Genomic DNA, 19,495 nt, shown 5'->3' with positions numbered 1-19,495 from the left:
AAGTACGTGAATATCTTTATAAATTAATGTTTCTTAGTGTAACTTGAGAATACAAAAAGTTGCTAATGTGTTTATGAAAGTGTACAATTTCAAAAACATAACATAAACAATAGATGAAAATTACTTTGTTGTTGAAATCCTAGTTGGTAAGTGTAAATTGTTTTTTGTTCTTCTTATTTTTCACTGATATATTATGTTATGTTAACTTATTATTATGGTATGATGTTAAGATCTAATTGGAGTTGTAGAGGATACTAAAATCACATTAACTTAAGCAATGTTATTTTTGATGTCACATATATGAGGTAAGTAATATTAATTATATAGATTTTGGAGTTGTAAGTTTAATTATTTAATACGGTTTAATTAATGACTATGTAGTGGTGGTATATAATAGGATTCATCCTATGATGTAACTATGCTACAAAACATTTAGATCATTGGAATGAAAAGCAAGATTATATACTACAGCAGTCATTATGACAGAAACAAAGATAAAGCCACCATCAAGTAATCCAATATTTCATTATGTTTTAATTAACTAAATAGTTTAATATTTAGGATGACAGTCAATTTGTATATCTAAGTCATGAAATGATCTAAGTTGTTGATGGATGATGAGATTTCAAAGACAAAAGAATTAAAGAAAAATTAGATGGAGTATATATGATTTTGTTTTCATATGGATTATTTTTTACATATTTTGTGTATATGGTTTATTACATATTTTTTTATTAGTATTATATATATTTATATTATGTTTAGTAGAATGTTTTTGTGAAAAAACAAATTAGATTCAATATCACGTTATAATGAAAAAAAAAACAATACAAAATAACTATTTTAAAATAAAACAAAATTAGTAGCACACTTAATTTAACACGATTAAAACCAACATAATAATACATTATTAAAAATATTTAGTATTTCTTATATTTTTAATTTACAGCTCAAATATTTTTTATTTGAATATATACTTATAATAAAAAGAAAAACAAACAAAAACAACCGTGCTTAAAAGTTTTATCAAATTTTAAAATAATTAAGTATCACTCTACAGATATTTTTTTAATTTATATTTAATGGTGTAGAAAGTACAAACCCCTTATTTTTATTTTATGAATAAAAACAGTGTCTTCGTTCTTTAAGCCTGCGAGAACGTCTTAGTGAAGAGGAAAAGCAAGAAAGGATCCAATTAGAGAGAAAATGCGTCCCTGAAAACACCAAACCCTAAATCGCGATAAAGGTTCAAAGAATTTGCGAAGCAAAGTGAGTTTTGGCGCGGTGGTGATTCGAAGATGGAGATTCACTACAGTAGCAGCTACTTCGAAAGACGCCCCATTCTCAAGTCCAAGGCTCCCGCATTTAAATGGGTTAAAGAATGGTATCGATGAATTTGTCGCCTCCTGTAATTTCAATTTACATATTCTGTTTAAAGGTTTTCAATGTATTGTTTGTGGTGCGGTAGCTAGAGTGTATTGGGAAGATATAAGAGAGGGATTTAACTCAATTCACCGGGCTCAGTTTCTTCCTTCATTACTGTGTTTATTGAATTGAATTTGGGAAAGTGGTTGGTTTCGATGTTTGATTGCGGCTTTGATGGTTTTAGATGGAGTGGAGGAGTTTGGAGGGGAAGGAGCAGAGAGGCTATTTTTCACGTAAAATTGTTTATTCTCGTTATTTGAGAATATCTTTCGAATGAGTGGGATTATAATTAGGGGTTCATGGGACCTTGAGACCATTCTCATTGCTTTTACAAATGCATTGGGAAGAAGCAGTGAACCACAGAATCCGAATTGTTACCCAGGTCTGTTCTGCCTACATCGTTACCTACAAACAAGCAATTTTTTTGTCGTTTTAGACATTTTTCGAGCGTCCAACGGAGCTCGCTCTTTGAACTCGATTTACACGAGTTTGATCGAGTTCAGACGAGTCTACGCAGAAGTGGTCCTACTACGTGCGAGTTAACTAGGTTCGAATTCACTCATGATCTCGATAACCTTGCACTTGACGGATCTCCCAATTGATTGTAGTCATTTGAAGATATATATTACTGAAAGCTCATAAACATGTGGTTTTTGTTTTTGTGGTTCTAGGAAATTGATTTCATGTTTTAGTATCAAGTCTGATTTTTTATCCAATACTGTCTTATTAGTGGTAGGAGAATCTTTATTTGTTTAAATTGTCTCAAATCCACGTTTTACTTATGCAGTAGCTTTTCTTGGAGCACAGTGTGGATCTTGAGAACTACAAGTCCATAGACAATTTATGTCCATGGTCAGTTTATATTATGTTCCTTCGAGTATTTGGTATTGCAAGAAATTCTGGTTTTGTTCACGGTTATCGACAAGGATACATATACCAGCAGAAGTTTAGTCTGGTGAACATAAAATTGAAATGGGTAAAAGATAGGACATTGGATGTTGTGGTTGCTGCTCAAAGGGATGTTAAGGCAACTGGGATCCTTGTCTCTATAATTCATTCTTCTTCCCAATGCTGCCTCCCAATATACCATCTTTCTCGCTACCGTGGACAACTTGGTCTTCCCAGTGACCTCAAACTCTCTACCTTTATAAGAAGATATCCGAATATATTTGTTGAGTCCTGTTTTCTTGATAGTGGAGGTTCTCCTGTCCCATGGTTCAGTCTGAGTCCTGAAGCCTTGGAGCTTCGCCACCGGGAAGTCAGCATCCTTCAGCAAGGTCAATTGGAACTCAGGGATAGGCTCTGCAAATTACTTATGCTCACCAGTGATAGGATCCTTCCACTACAAACCATTGACCAGTTAAAATGGGATTTGGGTTTACCATATGATTACCAATATTCATTTATTCCAAATCACCCTGAAAGATTCTCATACGTTCGCCTTCCTGATGATCGTGTTGGGTTGAAATTGTTATTTTGGGATGACAAGCTTGCCATCTCAGAGTTACAGAAGAATAGTTCTCTGCAGCAAAAGGGAGAAGACATAAAAAATGGATCGTTAGCATTTCCAGTTAGTTTTACCAGGGGTTTTGGTTTGAAAAGAAAATGCATGGAGTGGCTGAAAGAGTGGCAGAAACTCCCCTATACTTCACCTTATGCCGATGCCTCTCATTTGGATCCCCGCACTGATGTATCTGAGAAAAGGATTGTTGGAGTGTTCCATGAGCTCCTTCACCTTACACTTCATAAGCAAACTGAGCGCAAGAATGTGAGCAACTTGCGTAGACCCCTGTCACTGCCGCAGAAATTTACTAAAGCGTTTGAACGTCATCCTGGTATATTTTATATTTCCAAGAAGATTGACACCCAAACAGTTGTTCTCAGGGAGGCCTATTACGGTCAAGAACCTGTGCAGAATCATCCCCTCGTACAAATTAGAGAGAAATTTGCAAGCCTGATGAAGAAAGGGCTATTGGATAGGAGTAGGGGTATATACAAAAGAAACAAGGATACTAATTCTGTGGATGATTTGAGAAACGCTGATAAAACTAACCAGATTAGTTCTAAGGATAAATCTGATTCCATGTTTTATGATCATGATTCAGATAGCCCTCTACAAAGCCCTTGCTGATATATGTGAATGTGGTATTTTCTATTTGGTCACTATCTTGGTGTGGCTTGGATTAGTGAGAATCTTAAATATGGCCTAGATAGGAGCTTTGGATATTACTAGTGTTCAGCCACCTCCTCCTGCTACCTTATTTATGAAGTTCTGTCAACATCCTAGCATATCAGCAATGCTATCATCTTAACACGGAGGGCCATTTTCGAATTAGATGTAATATTCTGTAATAATGGTACAGCTCAATCTCGTTAGAAGATTTTGGTATCAATTTTTGTGGGAGTTGAAAATTTAGCTCAAAAGCTATGACTAGATGCACATAATATCGAAGCATCTTTTTTTCAAGGGGTTCATGGGTGGTGGTTTTTACAAAATCAAATACTCTTTCTGAAAAACAATTCAATTCGAATGAATTTGTTAATTATGTCCAAGTGAAAGTTTCTCATTATATTAAACATTATGTGCAGCAAGTAACTTTCAAAGTCACGTCTAAATACGAATACATTAATTACGCATCTCTATCCCTGCAATTACAGAAGAGTTCAACAGTTATCTTTTCAATTCAAATTCACAAACACTACAGATAGTCGAGAAAAAAAAGAAAAATCTTGAAAAGTAACGAGAGGATTATTGTGTAATTAAATTGAAAATATTAATGTAATTATATACCTTTTTCTTCAGAAACGTGTAACTCTCAGCCCTATACTCCAATTTTAAATGACCAAACTTTTGTCTAGAAAGTCTTTCGCATTACGATTTTATGTTATTCAAACCAAACTTGAAAAAGATCAACGCTACAATACATACAAATATTGGGCGTCTGACTAGACTTTGTTCTGTGCGTGATTCGTTAGTTATCTTTACAGAACTTACATATAAATAACTAAGCAAATATTAAGAAATCGATGATGTTTTACAAAATTTAGAAAAGAAGCCATTATGCCTCAGAACATGGCATTCATATCATACACAAATTGTGATTCATGTTTTGCAAAACACAAACGAAGGTGAGCATGGGATAGAAAATATCATATAATACTATAGCCCCCCATACCCTGAAAAATAAAAAAGGAAGACGGATGCTAATTGAGAGAAAAAAAAATAACAAACTCAGTGCAACCTCGTCAACTCTTCCACTCTTTTGCATAACTCCTCTACAGAAACATCCATTGCCTTGGAAATTTCATCCATCCTACTGCGGTTGAGATCCAGAAATGATTCAATCAAATCTCCATCCAAAAAGTTTCTGGCTTCAACAGTTTTCTTCTCATTGTTAAACGACCTCCATTGCTCATGGCTGAGTCCTCCAACACCTTTAATTACCTTCCTCAAATTTGACTGAAGTTTCTCCAAGAATACATATTGCTCGTGCGGAAGAGAAGCAATTACCCCAATAACACCATTAATGGTGCCAAAGATAACTGTTGGAATCTGCCCAACATCAGAATCTGGCAAGCGCATAACGAGGGAGCCATGCCGGAACCGATTAATAAATTCTCCAAGGTGATACTCACCAACCACTTCAAGACGACCCCGCTCTTCGTCAGTGGCACCTTCACTATTTTTTCGAACGGTGAACAGATTAAAATTATTTTCTGCACCAAGGTAAATGTCATCGTCAAGGATTTCAACAGCCGACATCCAATTTGCATTGTAGTCACGAGCTCTTTCCTCAATAGCACCTTCTTCATGCTAACAACAAAGAACAATTTATCATTACAAAAGAACATGTACAGACAAATCCGTTATTCATCCAAAACTAGAAGCAGCACAACAGTTTAAAATTTGACAAAATCAGATATAAATTTGAGTCACACCACAAATTTAACAAAATAAAAAGACACAGGATTGGAAAGGTTAGCATTATGACAACGAACTTCAGCTTCAAGACAATTTAGAAGCTTACCTTATAAATTAACAAGGAAATTGACTTCATCAGATCACCGACTACAATAAAATCTCCTCTAGTTTGAACATAAAGAGCTAGGATGTGTCCATGATGTCCACATTCAGACTGCAATTCATGGGTTCCATCATCACGTAGCACCCACTTGTACAGCTGAATTTTTTGATTAATAGCAGCAAGCAATTTACCATTAAATGCATTCAAGCAATAAACAGCTCCTTTTGTCTCCTTCTCAGCAATTAGCTGTAACTTTCCGTCTTCAACAGTAAAAACAAGAATTCTTCCCTACATGTTTTAAAATGGGAAAAGTAAGCAGGTATTAGAAGCTTTTACTACAATAATACTGAAAAAAATAAAAATTTATCAACTTACTTTTGTTGGTTCATTTTCCTCCGGCAATACATATGCAGTTCCAACACAGTAATAAACATTATTATCATCTGAGAATGAGCAGCTAATTATAAAGCAACCATACTCATATGTGTCAAGAGAATAAGTTGATATGAACTCGAAAGTCTGGTCATCCAGTAAACGGACAAAGTGCATTTCAGAGTCTTCACCACTCGTTGGGTTGTATTTCAAACTACAAATGGCAAAAGTCCTAGATTGCTCCTGGTGGCAGATACGCCGAGCATGCTCTCCTAGCGGAATAGAGCGAATATGTAGTTTTTGTATGTCATCAATGGTGCCAATAGTAAGCTCACCTTCTTTTGCAATCGCCAAACTGTTGGAAGTTATGAACAGTGTAATGAGTACCATCACCTTTACATTAAAGTACAATACAAGATCCAAAAACAGCACAAGGCAGATATGTCAATAATTTTAGGAAGCCAAACTAACTAAAGAACCAAGATACCTGTCTGGAAAAGCAGCAGAATTGAAAGGACACATGTGACTCACTTCCTTCAGATTTACATTACTATAAAGTAATTTTTTGTTACTACTATAGATCACAGTGGGCCGATCAGATGCAGCAAATACATGGGTAGTATTCTTGGACGAGAACGTCCGTAGTGTAATGGGCTGTGTCCCAAGAGATACCTTTTTCCTATCTGTTAACTCGCCAGTACTTGTGTTCAGCATGAAGTTTAAGAGATGCCCATCACCAAGGGCACATAGCAAGTAAGATATCTGGAGGATAAAATTTAAAAAGTAACACTTTAATAAGATATTTTTAACAAGGAAACTGCAATTAAACTTGTAAATTGGTAGTTTAGCAATTCCTAAATTAATCCTTGAAGCACATTACAAAAATATTTAACATGAGAATGATCTAGTATCTCCCTCACAATGGTTACATGTAAAATCCAAAATCTCTACTCCAAAGATTGAACTTAAAAGAGATGAGAATTTCATGGTATTTCAGAAACAAAAAGGACAAAGCAGAATGATAGAATAAAAAAGCTATAAAAGCACATGAAAAAATAGCACAAGGAAAGCCTACCCCTTCAAAGGCACAAAGAAGAACAGAACGAGGTATGATCTCCCCTCCCAGCTGTTCCTTTGTGACGAGATTCAGATCCGGAAGAGAAAAAACTCTAACACTTATGTCTGTCCACATTCCAACAGCTGCAAGATGACTATGATTGGGGTTTTCACCAATAGGATTTATGTCTAGACATGAAATTTCATACTCCAGTTGGGCATGTTTTATTTCTTGCAATATTCCATCTCCAATTTCAAGGTAAACCAAATGCCCTCCTCCAGTGGCCAACAAAACCTGTATCAAGGTGTAATGATAGTCACCAATTTGACTGCAAATTCAGCGTGTATAGTCGTAACAAAATCAAACAATGAAAATGCGCATTATAGTGTAGATTGAAGGAAATTCTCTTAAAAGGTAACCTTCGTAGAACTTGATAGGATGCCATACCAAAACAACTAATAGAGACCTAGATATCATATTTTGTACCCAAGCGCATTTTATTTTGCCAGCAGCAAAAATATGATACTTCTGGACAAAATTAATACTAGTATTTCTATACCAGTTAACCCAAATTATGCTTGGCTGAACAATCACAGATATAAAAATTATCCTAATCATAAATTGGCACAGATTACATAAGAATCTAAAATTCTCTACCCTTTGGAAAGGGTCTTGTTCAACTTTCGAGAAATTCAAATACGTAAAAATTGTATTGCCACTTGATGATTAACTTTTTTTACCTCTGACATTCCACTGTTACTTGTTTAATGTTAATAAACAAAACATAGGGCAGACTAAATATCATAACATCAGAACTAAAATATAAAAACAGAAAACGGAGACAAAGTTATCAGTATAAAACAAATTCATATTCATATAGATATTTAATATTGGAGCTTCACTCATCACCAAATCAATCCTAGGAGAATCAAAGACAGTTCTCTAAGTAAATGAAAAAACTGGAAGCAGGAATGAAGAAGCTACAGAGCCTTCACGCCTAACAAACATTAGCTGAAAACCTTCAGGAAATTTTCCATGCTCACAGAAGACAATAAGTCAACACAACATTTTTAAACAACCAATGGCAGATAGTTAACGCTTAATTCTTTTATGTCTTCCTTCCACTCTTTAATTTTAAGAATTTACCAACGGTAGCATTTTTAGCATTCCTTCAGTAATCCTATAGCTTTCTAAACATAATATTTTCACCCAAATAGTACTAGCAGTGAATAGAACATGGGCTCAACTCATTAAAATTAATCATAAAGAGCTGATCATGGTTCATCCACTTCCCTCTTCCTGATCTGCCTCTAATCATAAAGAGCAAATTTTTCCTATAATCAAACCTGGGTAGCATTTGCTGTAGCAACATTTACTGAATAGCCTGATGGTGCAAACCATTCATTGCGGAGCTCTCTAGTTGTGGAATTGACCAGTCTGACAGAATTCGAAGTGACCTGTTATGATGGTTTATCAGATAATGGGAGGTAATTGACACAAAACAAAATAAAATGAAGTAAAAATGGCATGGAAGAATACAACAGAAGAGCATTAATTTATGAAGATTATTCAAATTAACTGCAGAGTATGCAAAACCTAGCCCGAGAAGCTTCAAGAAAATTAACCCATTCGCATAAAATTCCAGGTAATTTATTTAGATACGCAGAAGATTAAAAATCTCAACAATTATCATAGAAAACCAATAAAAAGGTTTTATTATTATACCAAAAAGGGTAAATATGTATTAGTAATCACTAGGTTGTGAAACAGTTTGAAAATTTAAGGAATGCAATCCTGAAAAAAAAAAAGAGCCTAATAGTAAAATTTGATGGTAAATCTATATCAATATGCCAAAACAATCCTGTAGGTATGAATAGCTTTCTTAACATTCACTTTTTGTAAATGCCATCAGATAGATGTAGGAATTAAATCAAGAGAAGAAAACCAAAATGGTAATAAAATAAGGTAAGAACCTACTTGAACAAGTTGATTGTGAACAGCATCGTGGCAAAATAATGTCTGCACTTGAGAACAGAATCCCTCAATCTCAGTTTCTTCCAGCTCATCCTCAAGATTCATAGCTAAGATTCTTGTTTCACTAATAAAACTCACAACCAGAAAAGTATCAAAAGGATCATCTGTTGAGGATCTTAGTGACCACATTCCTTTGATACCTTGAAGCTCTACTGATGCCTGATCAAATAAATGCATGAAAAAATTAATATTATATAAGCCATGTGCCATTGATGTAAAACTTTATTTTCTCTTTCCTTTTCGTCCTAGGTGCAAATGTTCCATACTAGGGTGGGGGGAAGGTGAGCTGACCTGTTCATTAATTCCAATCCCATTACGAACAACGCGAAGAGAACCATCCTTGTAGGCTCCAGAGCAAGTTACAACCTGACCTTGGCCCTGCCTCTCAAGGTCTACCACACAGAAGTCAACAATAGGCCCTAAATTGACATACCTTTCCAGTACTTCCACATAAGAACCTTTTGCATCAGGCTGCAGATTTAGTTTTATAAGCTGTGCAATTTACCATTAGAAATTGTCAATGTTATGTCTGAATATGTAAGCAAAAGTATTAAGCGTAGATAGGCCATAATACAATTCAAAGTCATCAAAGCAACATGAATAGAGAAAACAATGTATTAAAATTGCATCATAATACAGATCCTTTTTTCCACTCCCTTAATATTACCAAGTAAAAAGATTAGAAGAAAAGAAAATATCACTTGAAAAAAGCTTGAGTTGGGTGACCAACTCCCACATGTGTTCTCACTAATTACAATAATATAGCAAATGCTTCCTTAAACAGATCTGTTCTTTCCCTCCCTTGTCATCTTATACTACAGAGTAAAAGTATTAGAAGAAACTATAATTTGGAAAAAAAAAAAAAAAAAAAAAACTTAACCTACAGAGTATATGTTCTTACTAATTACTAATAATATTACATTTTTCTCTTTTTATGGAATTTGGAATTGCAAACATTTCTAATGTATAGTATTAAATTGGGTTTGGGGTTTACTTAAACTAACACAACCTTGCCATTTACCAGATAAACAAGGCAACACTCTCTTCTAAGCCATATTTAAACAAGTAGTACATCTAGAGTCATAAACTCTCAAATCTGGATACAATTAATAGGCAATCAACCCAACATAAGATACAAATTATATCAGATAAAAATAATGGAACTAGTCAGCCTGCATACTCGTTCAAAACAAGTACTTGGGAAGACATAAATTTGGAAATAACATGCTATAAACTCATAAAACCAAAAAATATAAAGTATTATTCTAGTTCATTAGGCCACCTGTGAGTCTCCATAACTTGAACCAATGTAGACGAATGCATTATCAAGGTATGATATTGTAGATGCAATGGAAGTCTCCCCGAGGGGCTCAATTTTGAGTCCGGTAACCCTACAAAACAAAATGTAAATGATAAAACAATAGGATTAACATAAATACAGATTGTTTATTCAATGAACATGCTGATACCCAAGACAGTAAAACATGTGTTAAGCCAGCATGAAAACGAGAATGAGAGATCACATACTTTTCTTTCTCATGGGTTATTACAAGTAGGCTAAGCAACCCCGTATGATCACCAAGTAAATATCTAGAACCATCAGGATCAACTCTTCCGTAGGCTTTTGTAATTGACTGAAAAGCACATAAGATTGAAGGGAATTCAAAAAACATGTATTGGATAAATATCATGAAAATCCAAAAAACCACAATGGATGATTTAAATGGAAGAAACAAAAACTATTGTTTAACATACAGGTCTGATTGGGATAGCCTTGAAAGCATTAGCACTGCAGTATACTATGGTTTCTTCTCCAATAATAAGCACGCCACAAAGTGGTGGGGGAACTGGTATCAATAAATCAGCCCCATTATCAAGATTGTTCTGGGACCATGGACCTTCAACAAAATCTTTATCCTTCAGCGCAACCTCATATGTTTTAACATGACGAGCATCTTTATTATCCTGTCATAGATTAAAATATAATATTAAAGCCATCATAATCAAAAGACAGATATGTTTCCAACCAAATAAACTGCATAAAGGACATGCAAAAAAAAAAAACGCATCATACATTTTCATAGATGATAGAACCATAAAAACTCTGAATTCGGAAGGCATGCAAGAATGAGTATGCCCACTCAAACTGAGATAACAACAGTAGAACTATGAAATCAATACCAAACTCTCTTTGGCAGTCGTTAAATTGTCTTATACCTGTGTCAACAATTCTAATACATATCAATGTGACAATCACGATTCTGTGTCACTTACATACAGAACCTGCCCGTAAGAATTATTTTATTCTTCAGTGTATGTTAAATTGGTTATTGAAAGTCCCTTTTAAAAAAACAGAACATGGTAAGTACTATAATGATTCCATGTTGACTGTATGAGCAATCTTTCGACCAAACGTAGGCAAGTCTACAACAGTAAAAAAGTGTGAAACGCACATAATTTCCTCCCTTAACAAATTTTGGGGCAAAAGACACCTTAAAGGTGTAAGCATCCTGGTCTAACTAAACATGCCGAAGGACAGCTTACACTAAAACCAGCCACAGAAATTTAGCATCCTTAGATAAAGCTCTAGATTCCTAAAATGCATTCAGCGTGGACCCAAAGACTACAATAAGAGAGCATAGGAAAGAAAGAAGCAAAACATGATAACACCTCAGACTCAATCTATTCAATGTAACTAATCAACTAATAACCCCAAAACATTAGGTAGAAGAGGAATGCTCGCAACACACCCTCTAACATATTGTTTCTAACACAATTAATTATTTGTTAAAACTTATTGAAAACTACAAAATAAAATAATTCATTAACTAAGAGAGACCAACAAAAATCTGTGAATTCCAATATATTTCAACCAATAGTAAAGAGAGTATTCAAACATGTGATAGAAAGTGCGTTGCCAGTAATTCTCACGGAAAGAATAGAATTAGAAACCTGGTAAAGAACCACGATGGTTGGCTTTGAACAACCATAAAGAAATTTGATATCCAAAACTTGAAGCTCCTCAAGCCTGAAAACAAATAAAATCATAATTGAAAAGAAAAAAAATGGGGAAGAAGAAAAACTCCGGGTAGAAATTACATGAAATATTATAAAATACTTTCAATTTAAAAAATGTCAACTATATGTGTTTTTATTTTAAATTTTAAAGTTCAAACAAGAAATCTAGAAGATTTAGATGCAACCATCAAGATAAGATTATTTGGATAAGGACTGCTTATAATTTGTAAGAAGCGTGTACACACATGAAAACTCTTATTTATAATGAAGATGTGATACACTAATAGGAACAAAATCTATAATTAATAATGAGAAAAATTAGCGTAGATATTTCCCTATGAGGTAATCAAATCATATCATATTTCCCTAACTAATGTAATCAATTCATATCTTAACTAAGCTGAAGCATATGTACCCTCACCTCCTACTCTCTTTCTCTTCTTTTCCACTCTCTCAAAATCCATCCTTCAATCCAAACAAAACTTAACCTATTGATATGTACTTCTGATTCAGACCCTTGATACACGCACGCACACATGTGTATAGAATCTCTATTAAGAGCAAAGTCTCTCAAGCACCCTTTTCTAAATCTTCTATTCTCAATTCAATTATGTTCTCTTTTTAACATAACTTTGTATTTGTTAAAAAGTTGACTTTAAGCCTAACTCAAACCCTACAAAGCCTACTTGTAAGGTGAGATATGCATCCACTTATATATTATAAATTGACCTTATCACTAGTCAATGTAGAACTTCCAACTGTATCCATAAAGAGTACCCAAGCACTTGGGAAACCCACCCTTAAAAAACTAGCTATTAATGGGGTGAACCGAACACTTAAATTGTCGAGCATACCATACTACTTGATGTGGTACATAGGCACCCAAGTTTCTATAGATCCCTCAATACGCATATGAAGCCTCATTATTAATAAAAAAAGGCATTATCTACCTAAATCATAATTTCTTTAAAGCAAAGATATTTGAGACCCAAGGGAAATGAGGTACATCGATTGCCTAACCAGGTAAAAGTTCAATTTTTTAAGATCATCTCATCAATTAAACATATACATTAAATCAACAAAGTATATTCATACTTCCCTACGTTTTTTTTTCAAAGAAAGCTATATCTAAGTTCACTATTGACCCAAATCCTTGATGCATGAGATTCAGAAACCACTTTCAATCTTATGTAAAGACACCAACAATATCCAAGACATTGGTTCACAGTTCCTTCTTCAGACAGTGATGACTGGTAATCATTACCCAACGTCATGGACTTGGCTACTAGTACTACATTAATGCATACCTGCAAAGATCAAATTATAAATAGAATGCATGCGTAGACCACCAAGAGAATAAAAAGAATTACCTTATATTAAATGCTTCCTTGAGCTGACCTTTATTATCAAAGGGAATAACCTGGAATATCAATGAACAGTGAATCATTCAAACTCTCTAACACGACACAGTAAACCAAAGCATATTGTCATTAGAATCTAAAATTTTACAGGATATTGGATGAGAAGTTACGTACTTTGAACAAACCATCATACAAGTGAAGTCCAATCAACCTACAATCAGGATCAATAATGCCAATCTGCAGAAAGAAAATGGATAACAGCTGAAATGCACTGAACAACTTTCATCTGATCCTAGACTTATCATTAATGTTGTTACAAATATCAAAAGTTAAAGAATACAATAACTACCAAGCTTTATTGGTAAATAGCAATAAAATAATATAAATACCTGACCGTTATCAGTGGGACGTCCTATCCGATCAGAAACATCCCCCATTGCCCTGGATGACAGTAAAATTGAGAATTAAACTGATGAACAACACAACCATTATGGCCCCTGCTAGAACTTCCAATTTTTAATATAACGTACAGAAATTGAAAGTCTTGCTGATTCTATGAGCTATTTTGGCTCACTCTTTCATTTGTTTTCAATTTATAGGAGGGTTTCCTCCCTTGCCCTACATGAACATACTCTTCCATATTTAAGTGGCACACATTTAAGTTAAGAATCTGGGGCCCATTCTTATTTTGACTTACAACCCCCAGCATAACTCCACCTCCAGAGTCCTGTTTGGGTCTCAAATGACCCAGACAAGACCTATTCAATTAAGATAAGGAAAGATCAGGACGAGGAAAACATTCCAACCTTCATTTTTCACAGAAAATCCCTGCTTGTATTCTTAAGATACCACTCAAGACCACCAAGTTATCAGCCAATAACCCCGCCCAGAAGAAAGTAAAAGAGGCCGAACGATGCAAGAGACTCAGTCTGGGTGATCAAGTGTGGAAAACATCCCAATAATTTTTCTCAGAAATTTTGAGCTTGTACATTTAGGACACTACTCAAGAGCACATAGGTATAGAAAATAATCCCACTCAAGAAAGTAAAAGAGGCAGCCTAATGCACGAGGCTCATTCTAGGAGGTCAAGTGTATGCAATTTACTAAACTAAAATTTCTCTTCACAAGTTCTAACGGATACTAATATCCTTCTTAATAAGGAAAGCTGTACAAAACATATCAATCTGGATTTTCTGGTCATGGAGGGATGGCATGCTATGTTATGTGCAAGAATATATAGAATACATGCCAGAAACGCAGTTTTCTTCCCATTTCTTCATCCAACAACACCAGAAAGCTTAGCAGTAAAAGCATTACTAATGAAGTAATTAATCTATTAACAAGGAGAGAATACAAAGTTACAAAACTCTATTTGAGGCATTGCATATAAGTTTCCTATTCTGATCAATAGGATTGTTGCATCACAAAATTCACATTCAGATTGTTAGCACCCCAGCAGACTAATTATATGCCCCTAAACATCGTAATTATTGGTTAAGATTAAAAATAAAGTTGATTTCAATCTATCCGAAAACAATTCTGAGCATGAGTAAGTCCACTCCAGAAGAAAAAAATTGCTGCTTCCTCACACATACCGGGTAACAAGCTCAGCAGTCTCAGAATCCCATTGAAGAACACAAAATTTGTATCTTTCAGTTGCGATGAAGAGATAATCCTGTGCTTCACCCTGATTGAGACCAAAACAAGCAAAAAACAAATTACGGAAGGATAAAATAAAACTAAAACATCAGACGATAACTCAAGAAACACGGATGCTTCTAGAATTCTCACATGAGGGCGGAAGAGTTCAAGCGTAGCAATTCTTCCATATATCGGCACGTCCAGTATAGGCTGCAAAGATAGGTTTCGGTTTCGGTTTCACATTTATCGATTCAGTTACATATGCATCCAAAAATGAAGAGAACAAAAACACAAAACAACGCATATTGAAATAAAATGATTGAAACAAGTAGCGTATGAAGGGAAGAGCGAAAGAACCTGTAAGCCCTGAGGAGAGAGCAGGTGAATCTCGATGCGCGTGCATTTCCTGATGAAAAAACGAAGTGAAAAGGAGAAGAAGAAAAAACCCTAAGAGAAAAAGAAAGGGAATAGATGAATACGCGATAATGAGGTTGAGGTCTTGAGGACTGGTGAAATTGCCGACGCAGGAGTGAGTGACATTGGTGGGTTTGTGAGCTGTGACAACGTAGTTCCATATACTCATCTTTCTCTTCTCTTCTCTGCTTCCTCTGAGTACGCACTCTGCTTCTGCGCTTCCAAATTGAATAGGGTTTCGTTTTCGTTCCGAACAATTAACCGCTTAGGGCGCTGTCAAAGAACACAACAAGCACCTCACTTACACAGACACTCTCTTTCTGAGACCCTCGAGCGGCTTTCACTTTTGCCCTCGTTTCCGTGAACCGCTTTTTTTTTTTTCCTTTTATTTTCTCACTTAATATTTTTTTCTTTCCTCTCTATTTTTCATTTCCTGTTTATTTTATTTTGTTCTTATTTATTTACATCAATCAAAGACTTGTGTGTATTTTTGATTCGAGATGAATTTTATTTTATTCATCTTTTCAATATATTTTCCAAAAGTTTTACCTAGATTTTTTATTTTATTTTAAAATGTTATCTAAGTTTTTCATTTCATGATTACATATACTATTTAAACAAGTTTGAAAAACAAAAACAAAGTAGAAAACTTATTAAAGACCAAAATTAAAAACATATATCTTAAACTGAAAATAAAATTTGATCATTTATCATGACCGTACACGTATTTAAGTTTATAGTTTGTCTTCATTTATTTTTAACGGTATAACGTATATAGTTTAATTATGATTTTATTACTAAAATTTAGAGTTAATCTGGTTTTGGTCTTCCGTATTTTAAATATACATATATATTGTAAGTCTTCTTTTTCAGTATTGTAGAGTTTGGGTCTGGCCTTTTCGGAGGCCCAAGGCCCTGCCCTACAGAAGGACCCTATACCCTACCTTGTTCTCTCATTTTGCTCTTGTCTTCCTTCTCAGAAAAACAGCCTCCCTCTCAGCTTCTCTACGAAAGCAGAAGTCCTCTGCTAGGGCACACCGTCCTTGCGTCTTCACGTTAGCAAAACTCCCTCTTCTTCCAGGTAAGTTGAGCTTTAGAGCTCCTGGTCTGTTCCTCCTCCCCCTCACTATGTTTAAGATGCGTAGGTTGAGCTGGGGTTATGTTTCTTGACTTCGTTTTGTCCCTTTTGTCATGTTTCAGTTCATTCCCGGGGTTGTAGTACTCCTTAGTTCAGATCAGCTTGCTTGTAGTGCTCAAACGAAGGTAAGGGAAGCTAGATTCATCTGTTTTAAGTTGTCTTTGGCTGTTTTTGGTCGTTGTCTGTTTGCATGTGTGCATAGTGCGATTTTGTTGGATGAAATGGAGTTGCATGTGTGTTTGGGGAGCGGATCTGGGTGGTTTCCACCACTGTATGTGGGTGGACAGTGGTGAGCTCTACGATTCTCGCCCAAGCGAGCTCGCCTCGCCTAGGCGAGAGTAGCAGGACGTTCACCCTGGGTTTGCCTCGAGCACTCGCCCAGGCGAGGGGCTGCACTTCTGGGCGACAGGCCAGCTCGCTCAGGCGAGACAGCGTCGCCTGAGCGAGAAATCGCGAAACCTTCCAGACCCAATGTTGTAGGCTCGCCTAAGCGAGAGCTAGTCGCCTGAGCGAGACAGCTTCTCTCGCCTGGGCGACTGCTCCTAGCTTAAGCGAGGCTGCGACAGCGGAAGGTTCCAGTTTTGTTTTCTCTCGTTGTTTGATGGGTGAAGTTGTGATTTATTTATTTACCCCTTTGCTTCAAAACCTAAAGCATGTGAATATATATATATATATATATATATATATATATATATATATATATGGTTACTTGAATCTTATGAACTAAAAGTTGGTATGTTGGCATGAATAACACATGGATTTAGTTTGGTTGGTTGGTTGAGAACTTGCATGAGAATTGGATGAATGACCAAAAAGAGGTGGCAATTGTATGAGAAACATGATTATGATGATGAGGTAGGCGTAATTCCATGAGTCCCATGGGGAGACTTTATGGTGGCGTGTAGTGTATATGTTAAGATAAGGATTCAAGTAAGGATCGCATCCCGAAACTCTAAAGGGTCAGTGAATCTCAGGTAGAGAAATCTGACCCAAGTGGTGAGAGTAGCGGGAGGCCCTAGTCTCTGGCAGGATAATGGCCTCAGACGCTTGAAGGCTAACCTTGTGTGTGGTAGGGTGAAACCCATTGGCAATGGCTCTGCAGAGCAGTAGAGGCCACCACAAGTGCAGGCGTCCGGTGAATCCGATCTTAATATATGTATCCGGATAATAGAGTCATAGTGTCTTGCTTGTTTGCCATAACATGATCTGTGTGCCTCTGTGTTGTATGCCTGGGAATGTTTATGCATTTATTCCTTTATACCATGATAAGTATTGTATTACACTAGCTTACCCTTGCATGTTTGTGTTTGCTTTTTGCTATGTTTTCTCTCTTGCGATGATCACCTTCTGGTGGGAGCAGATGGGAGAGAGGTTCGTGATGGATCTGGGAGACGTAGCGGTGCGGCCTAGACTTCCCTGTCTGGATGTCTTAGGAATAGTTTCATGGCCATAAGGCTTTTTTGTAGTAGTTGCCTTAGTGGCAACCTTTTTGCAAGACCGTTGAACTTTTAAATTTCCTTTTGCTTAGGACTATGTGGTATGCCTAAGTTTCCTTTTAAGTAATTCCGGATGACTGTAACAGTTACCATTTCTTTATCGTCTTGTTCATCTGAAGGCTTCTCGTTATTATAATTGTGTGATACTTTATTTGATGGATTAATCTATTAAAAATGGGACGTCACATATATATATATATATATATATATATATATATATATATATATATATTCGGTTCTCAATTTAAAAATACACTTTTAATCAAAAAATATATAATTAAAATTGTTTTTCAAAACTATTTTTGGTTCTCAAACCGTACATTTGAGAAACTAAAACTATGTATTTTATAAATTTGTGTTTTAAGAATTTTAAACGAGTCTATTCAAATTATCACATATTCGAGGAATAAATATTATTTATTTAACACTTTTCATACGAAAACATAATGAAATATATTGCATGTAGGGGTATCGATGTTTTGTTATCATAATGTGTTTGCATTCAATAATTATAGTGTGGTTTTTTTAAGAATTTGTAATGATTTGAATAATGAACATAATGGAGGAGATGGTTAGTTCCTGTAATTACCAAAGCATGCATGAAGTGTGTATCAACCCAAACTTTCATATTCTTGAAGTATAATTAGGTTTTTTTTTTCAGTATCAAAACACATCATTTAAGCAATAAATAGGTATATATTTTATATAGTCTTACAAAATAATTAATTATTTTTATAAAGTTACTGGAACTATAAGAATGATAAAAAATATTTATCTGATACCTAAACTTGTAACTGTGATGGTCATCTAACCCATTTGGCAGTCTCAATATTATTCCCTAATAACCTTTACATCTCTTTTTACTCGTGTGAGTAACACAATCATAATATAAAGGTAAAATCACATATAGAAGACTCACAAAATAATGGTAAATTAAAGCTATAAAAATTATGCTAATTATTTTGTATTATTGTCATGATAAAAGATTTATCATATAATTGAATTCATACATAATTTCATAAAAATAAGTAATAGTTCAAATAATCACATAGTTTTGCATTATACTTTCACAATCTTTCATATTCATCATACATTATACACGATCTCTTATAAAGAACTCCTTGTAATGACTATAATTTAAGATCATGCACATGTTACCTTTGGAACTACTACATTTTCATCTCAAATCATACATTTCAACCAAAAAAAATGTTTAATAAACACAATGTTTGAGATATTTTCTCATACATATATAATTTATCCACATTAAGCTAAAATTTCATTTAGGATTCATTCAACATAGATACATAAATAAACAAGACAATGTTCATTGACATCTCCCCACCATCTAGCGCCAGCTGCACCTAGAGCTATTAACTTTAAAATTCGAAACAACGCCTTAACAATTTGAATATCTCAATATAAAGAAATCAAAATGCACAAAAATTCATCCAAAAGTCAACCATTTGTCACATATATTTACAATTATTCTCGTTGAATACTAAAATATAAGA

At 34.9% G+C, this 19,495-nt stretch overlaps 2 protein-coding genes across 5 annotated transcripts; one reads left to right on the top strand and one right to left on the bottom strand.

Annotated features, from left to right (window-relative positions):
* The first annotated feature begins 1,135 nt into the window (after positions 1-1,135).
* LOC114178937 (Ubiquitin carboxyl-terminal hydrolase family protein) lies at positions 1,136-3,978 on the top strand. 4 transcript variants are annotated; one of them, XM_028065093.2, is made up of 3 exons: positions 1,136-1,384; positions 1,610-1,972; positions 2,213-3,978. In XM_028065093.2, the coding sequence occupies exon 3, from the start codon at positions 2,291-2,293 to the stop codon at positions 3,554-3,556; it is 1,266 nt and encodes a 421-aa protein (XP_027920894.2). In that variant the 5' UTR covers positions 1,136-1,384; positions 1,610-1,972; positions 2,213-2,290; the 3' UTR covers positions 3,557-3,978. The 4 variants fall into 4 exon arrangements, with proteins under 4 accessions (XP_027920894.2, XP_027920891.2, XP_027920893.2 ...); XM_028065090.2 differs by lacking the exon at positions 1,610-1,972; XM_028065092.2 differs by having other exon boundaries at positions 1,136-1,807.
* Positions 3,979-4,423: 445 nt separating this feature from the next.
* Positions 4,424-15,708, bottom strand: DDB1A (damaged DNA binding protein 1A). The gene is made up of 19 exons (XM_028062633.2): positions 15,413-15,708; positions 15,291-15,339; positions 15,084-15,143; positions 14,888-14,979; positions 13,682-13,733; positions 13,467-13,529; positions 13,302-13,351; positions 11,866-11,941; positions 10,669-10,878; positions 10,441-10,547; positions 10,196-10,304; positions 9,205-9,405; positions 8,857-9,072; positions 8,226-8,336; positions 6,898-7,173; positions 6,310-6,584; positions 5,826-6,177; positions 5,454-5,738; positions 4,424-5,239 (listed from the first exon to the last, which is right to left on the bottom strand). The coding sequence occupies exons 1-19, from the start codon at positions 15,514-15,516 to the stop codon at positions 4,658-4,660; spliced, it is 3,270 nt and encodes a 1,089-aa protein (XP_027918434.1). The 5' UTR covers positions 15,517-15,708; the 3' UTR covers positions 4,424-4,657.
* Between the last annotated feature and the right edge of the window lie 3,787 nt (positions 15,709-19,495).

Source organism: Vigna unguiculata, chromosome 3, assembly GCF_037176805.1.
Source record: "Vigna unguiculata cultivar grain cowpea cultivar isolate G323 ecotype 2 chromosome 3, ASM3717680v1, whole genome shotgun sequence".
Lineage (NCBI taxonomy): Eukaryota > Viridiplantae > Streptophyta > Magnoliopsida > Fabales > Fabaceae > Vigna > Vigna unguiculata.
Note: the sequence above shows the minus strand (reverse complement) of the source record. Positions and strands in the feature narration are given on the sequence as shown.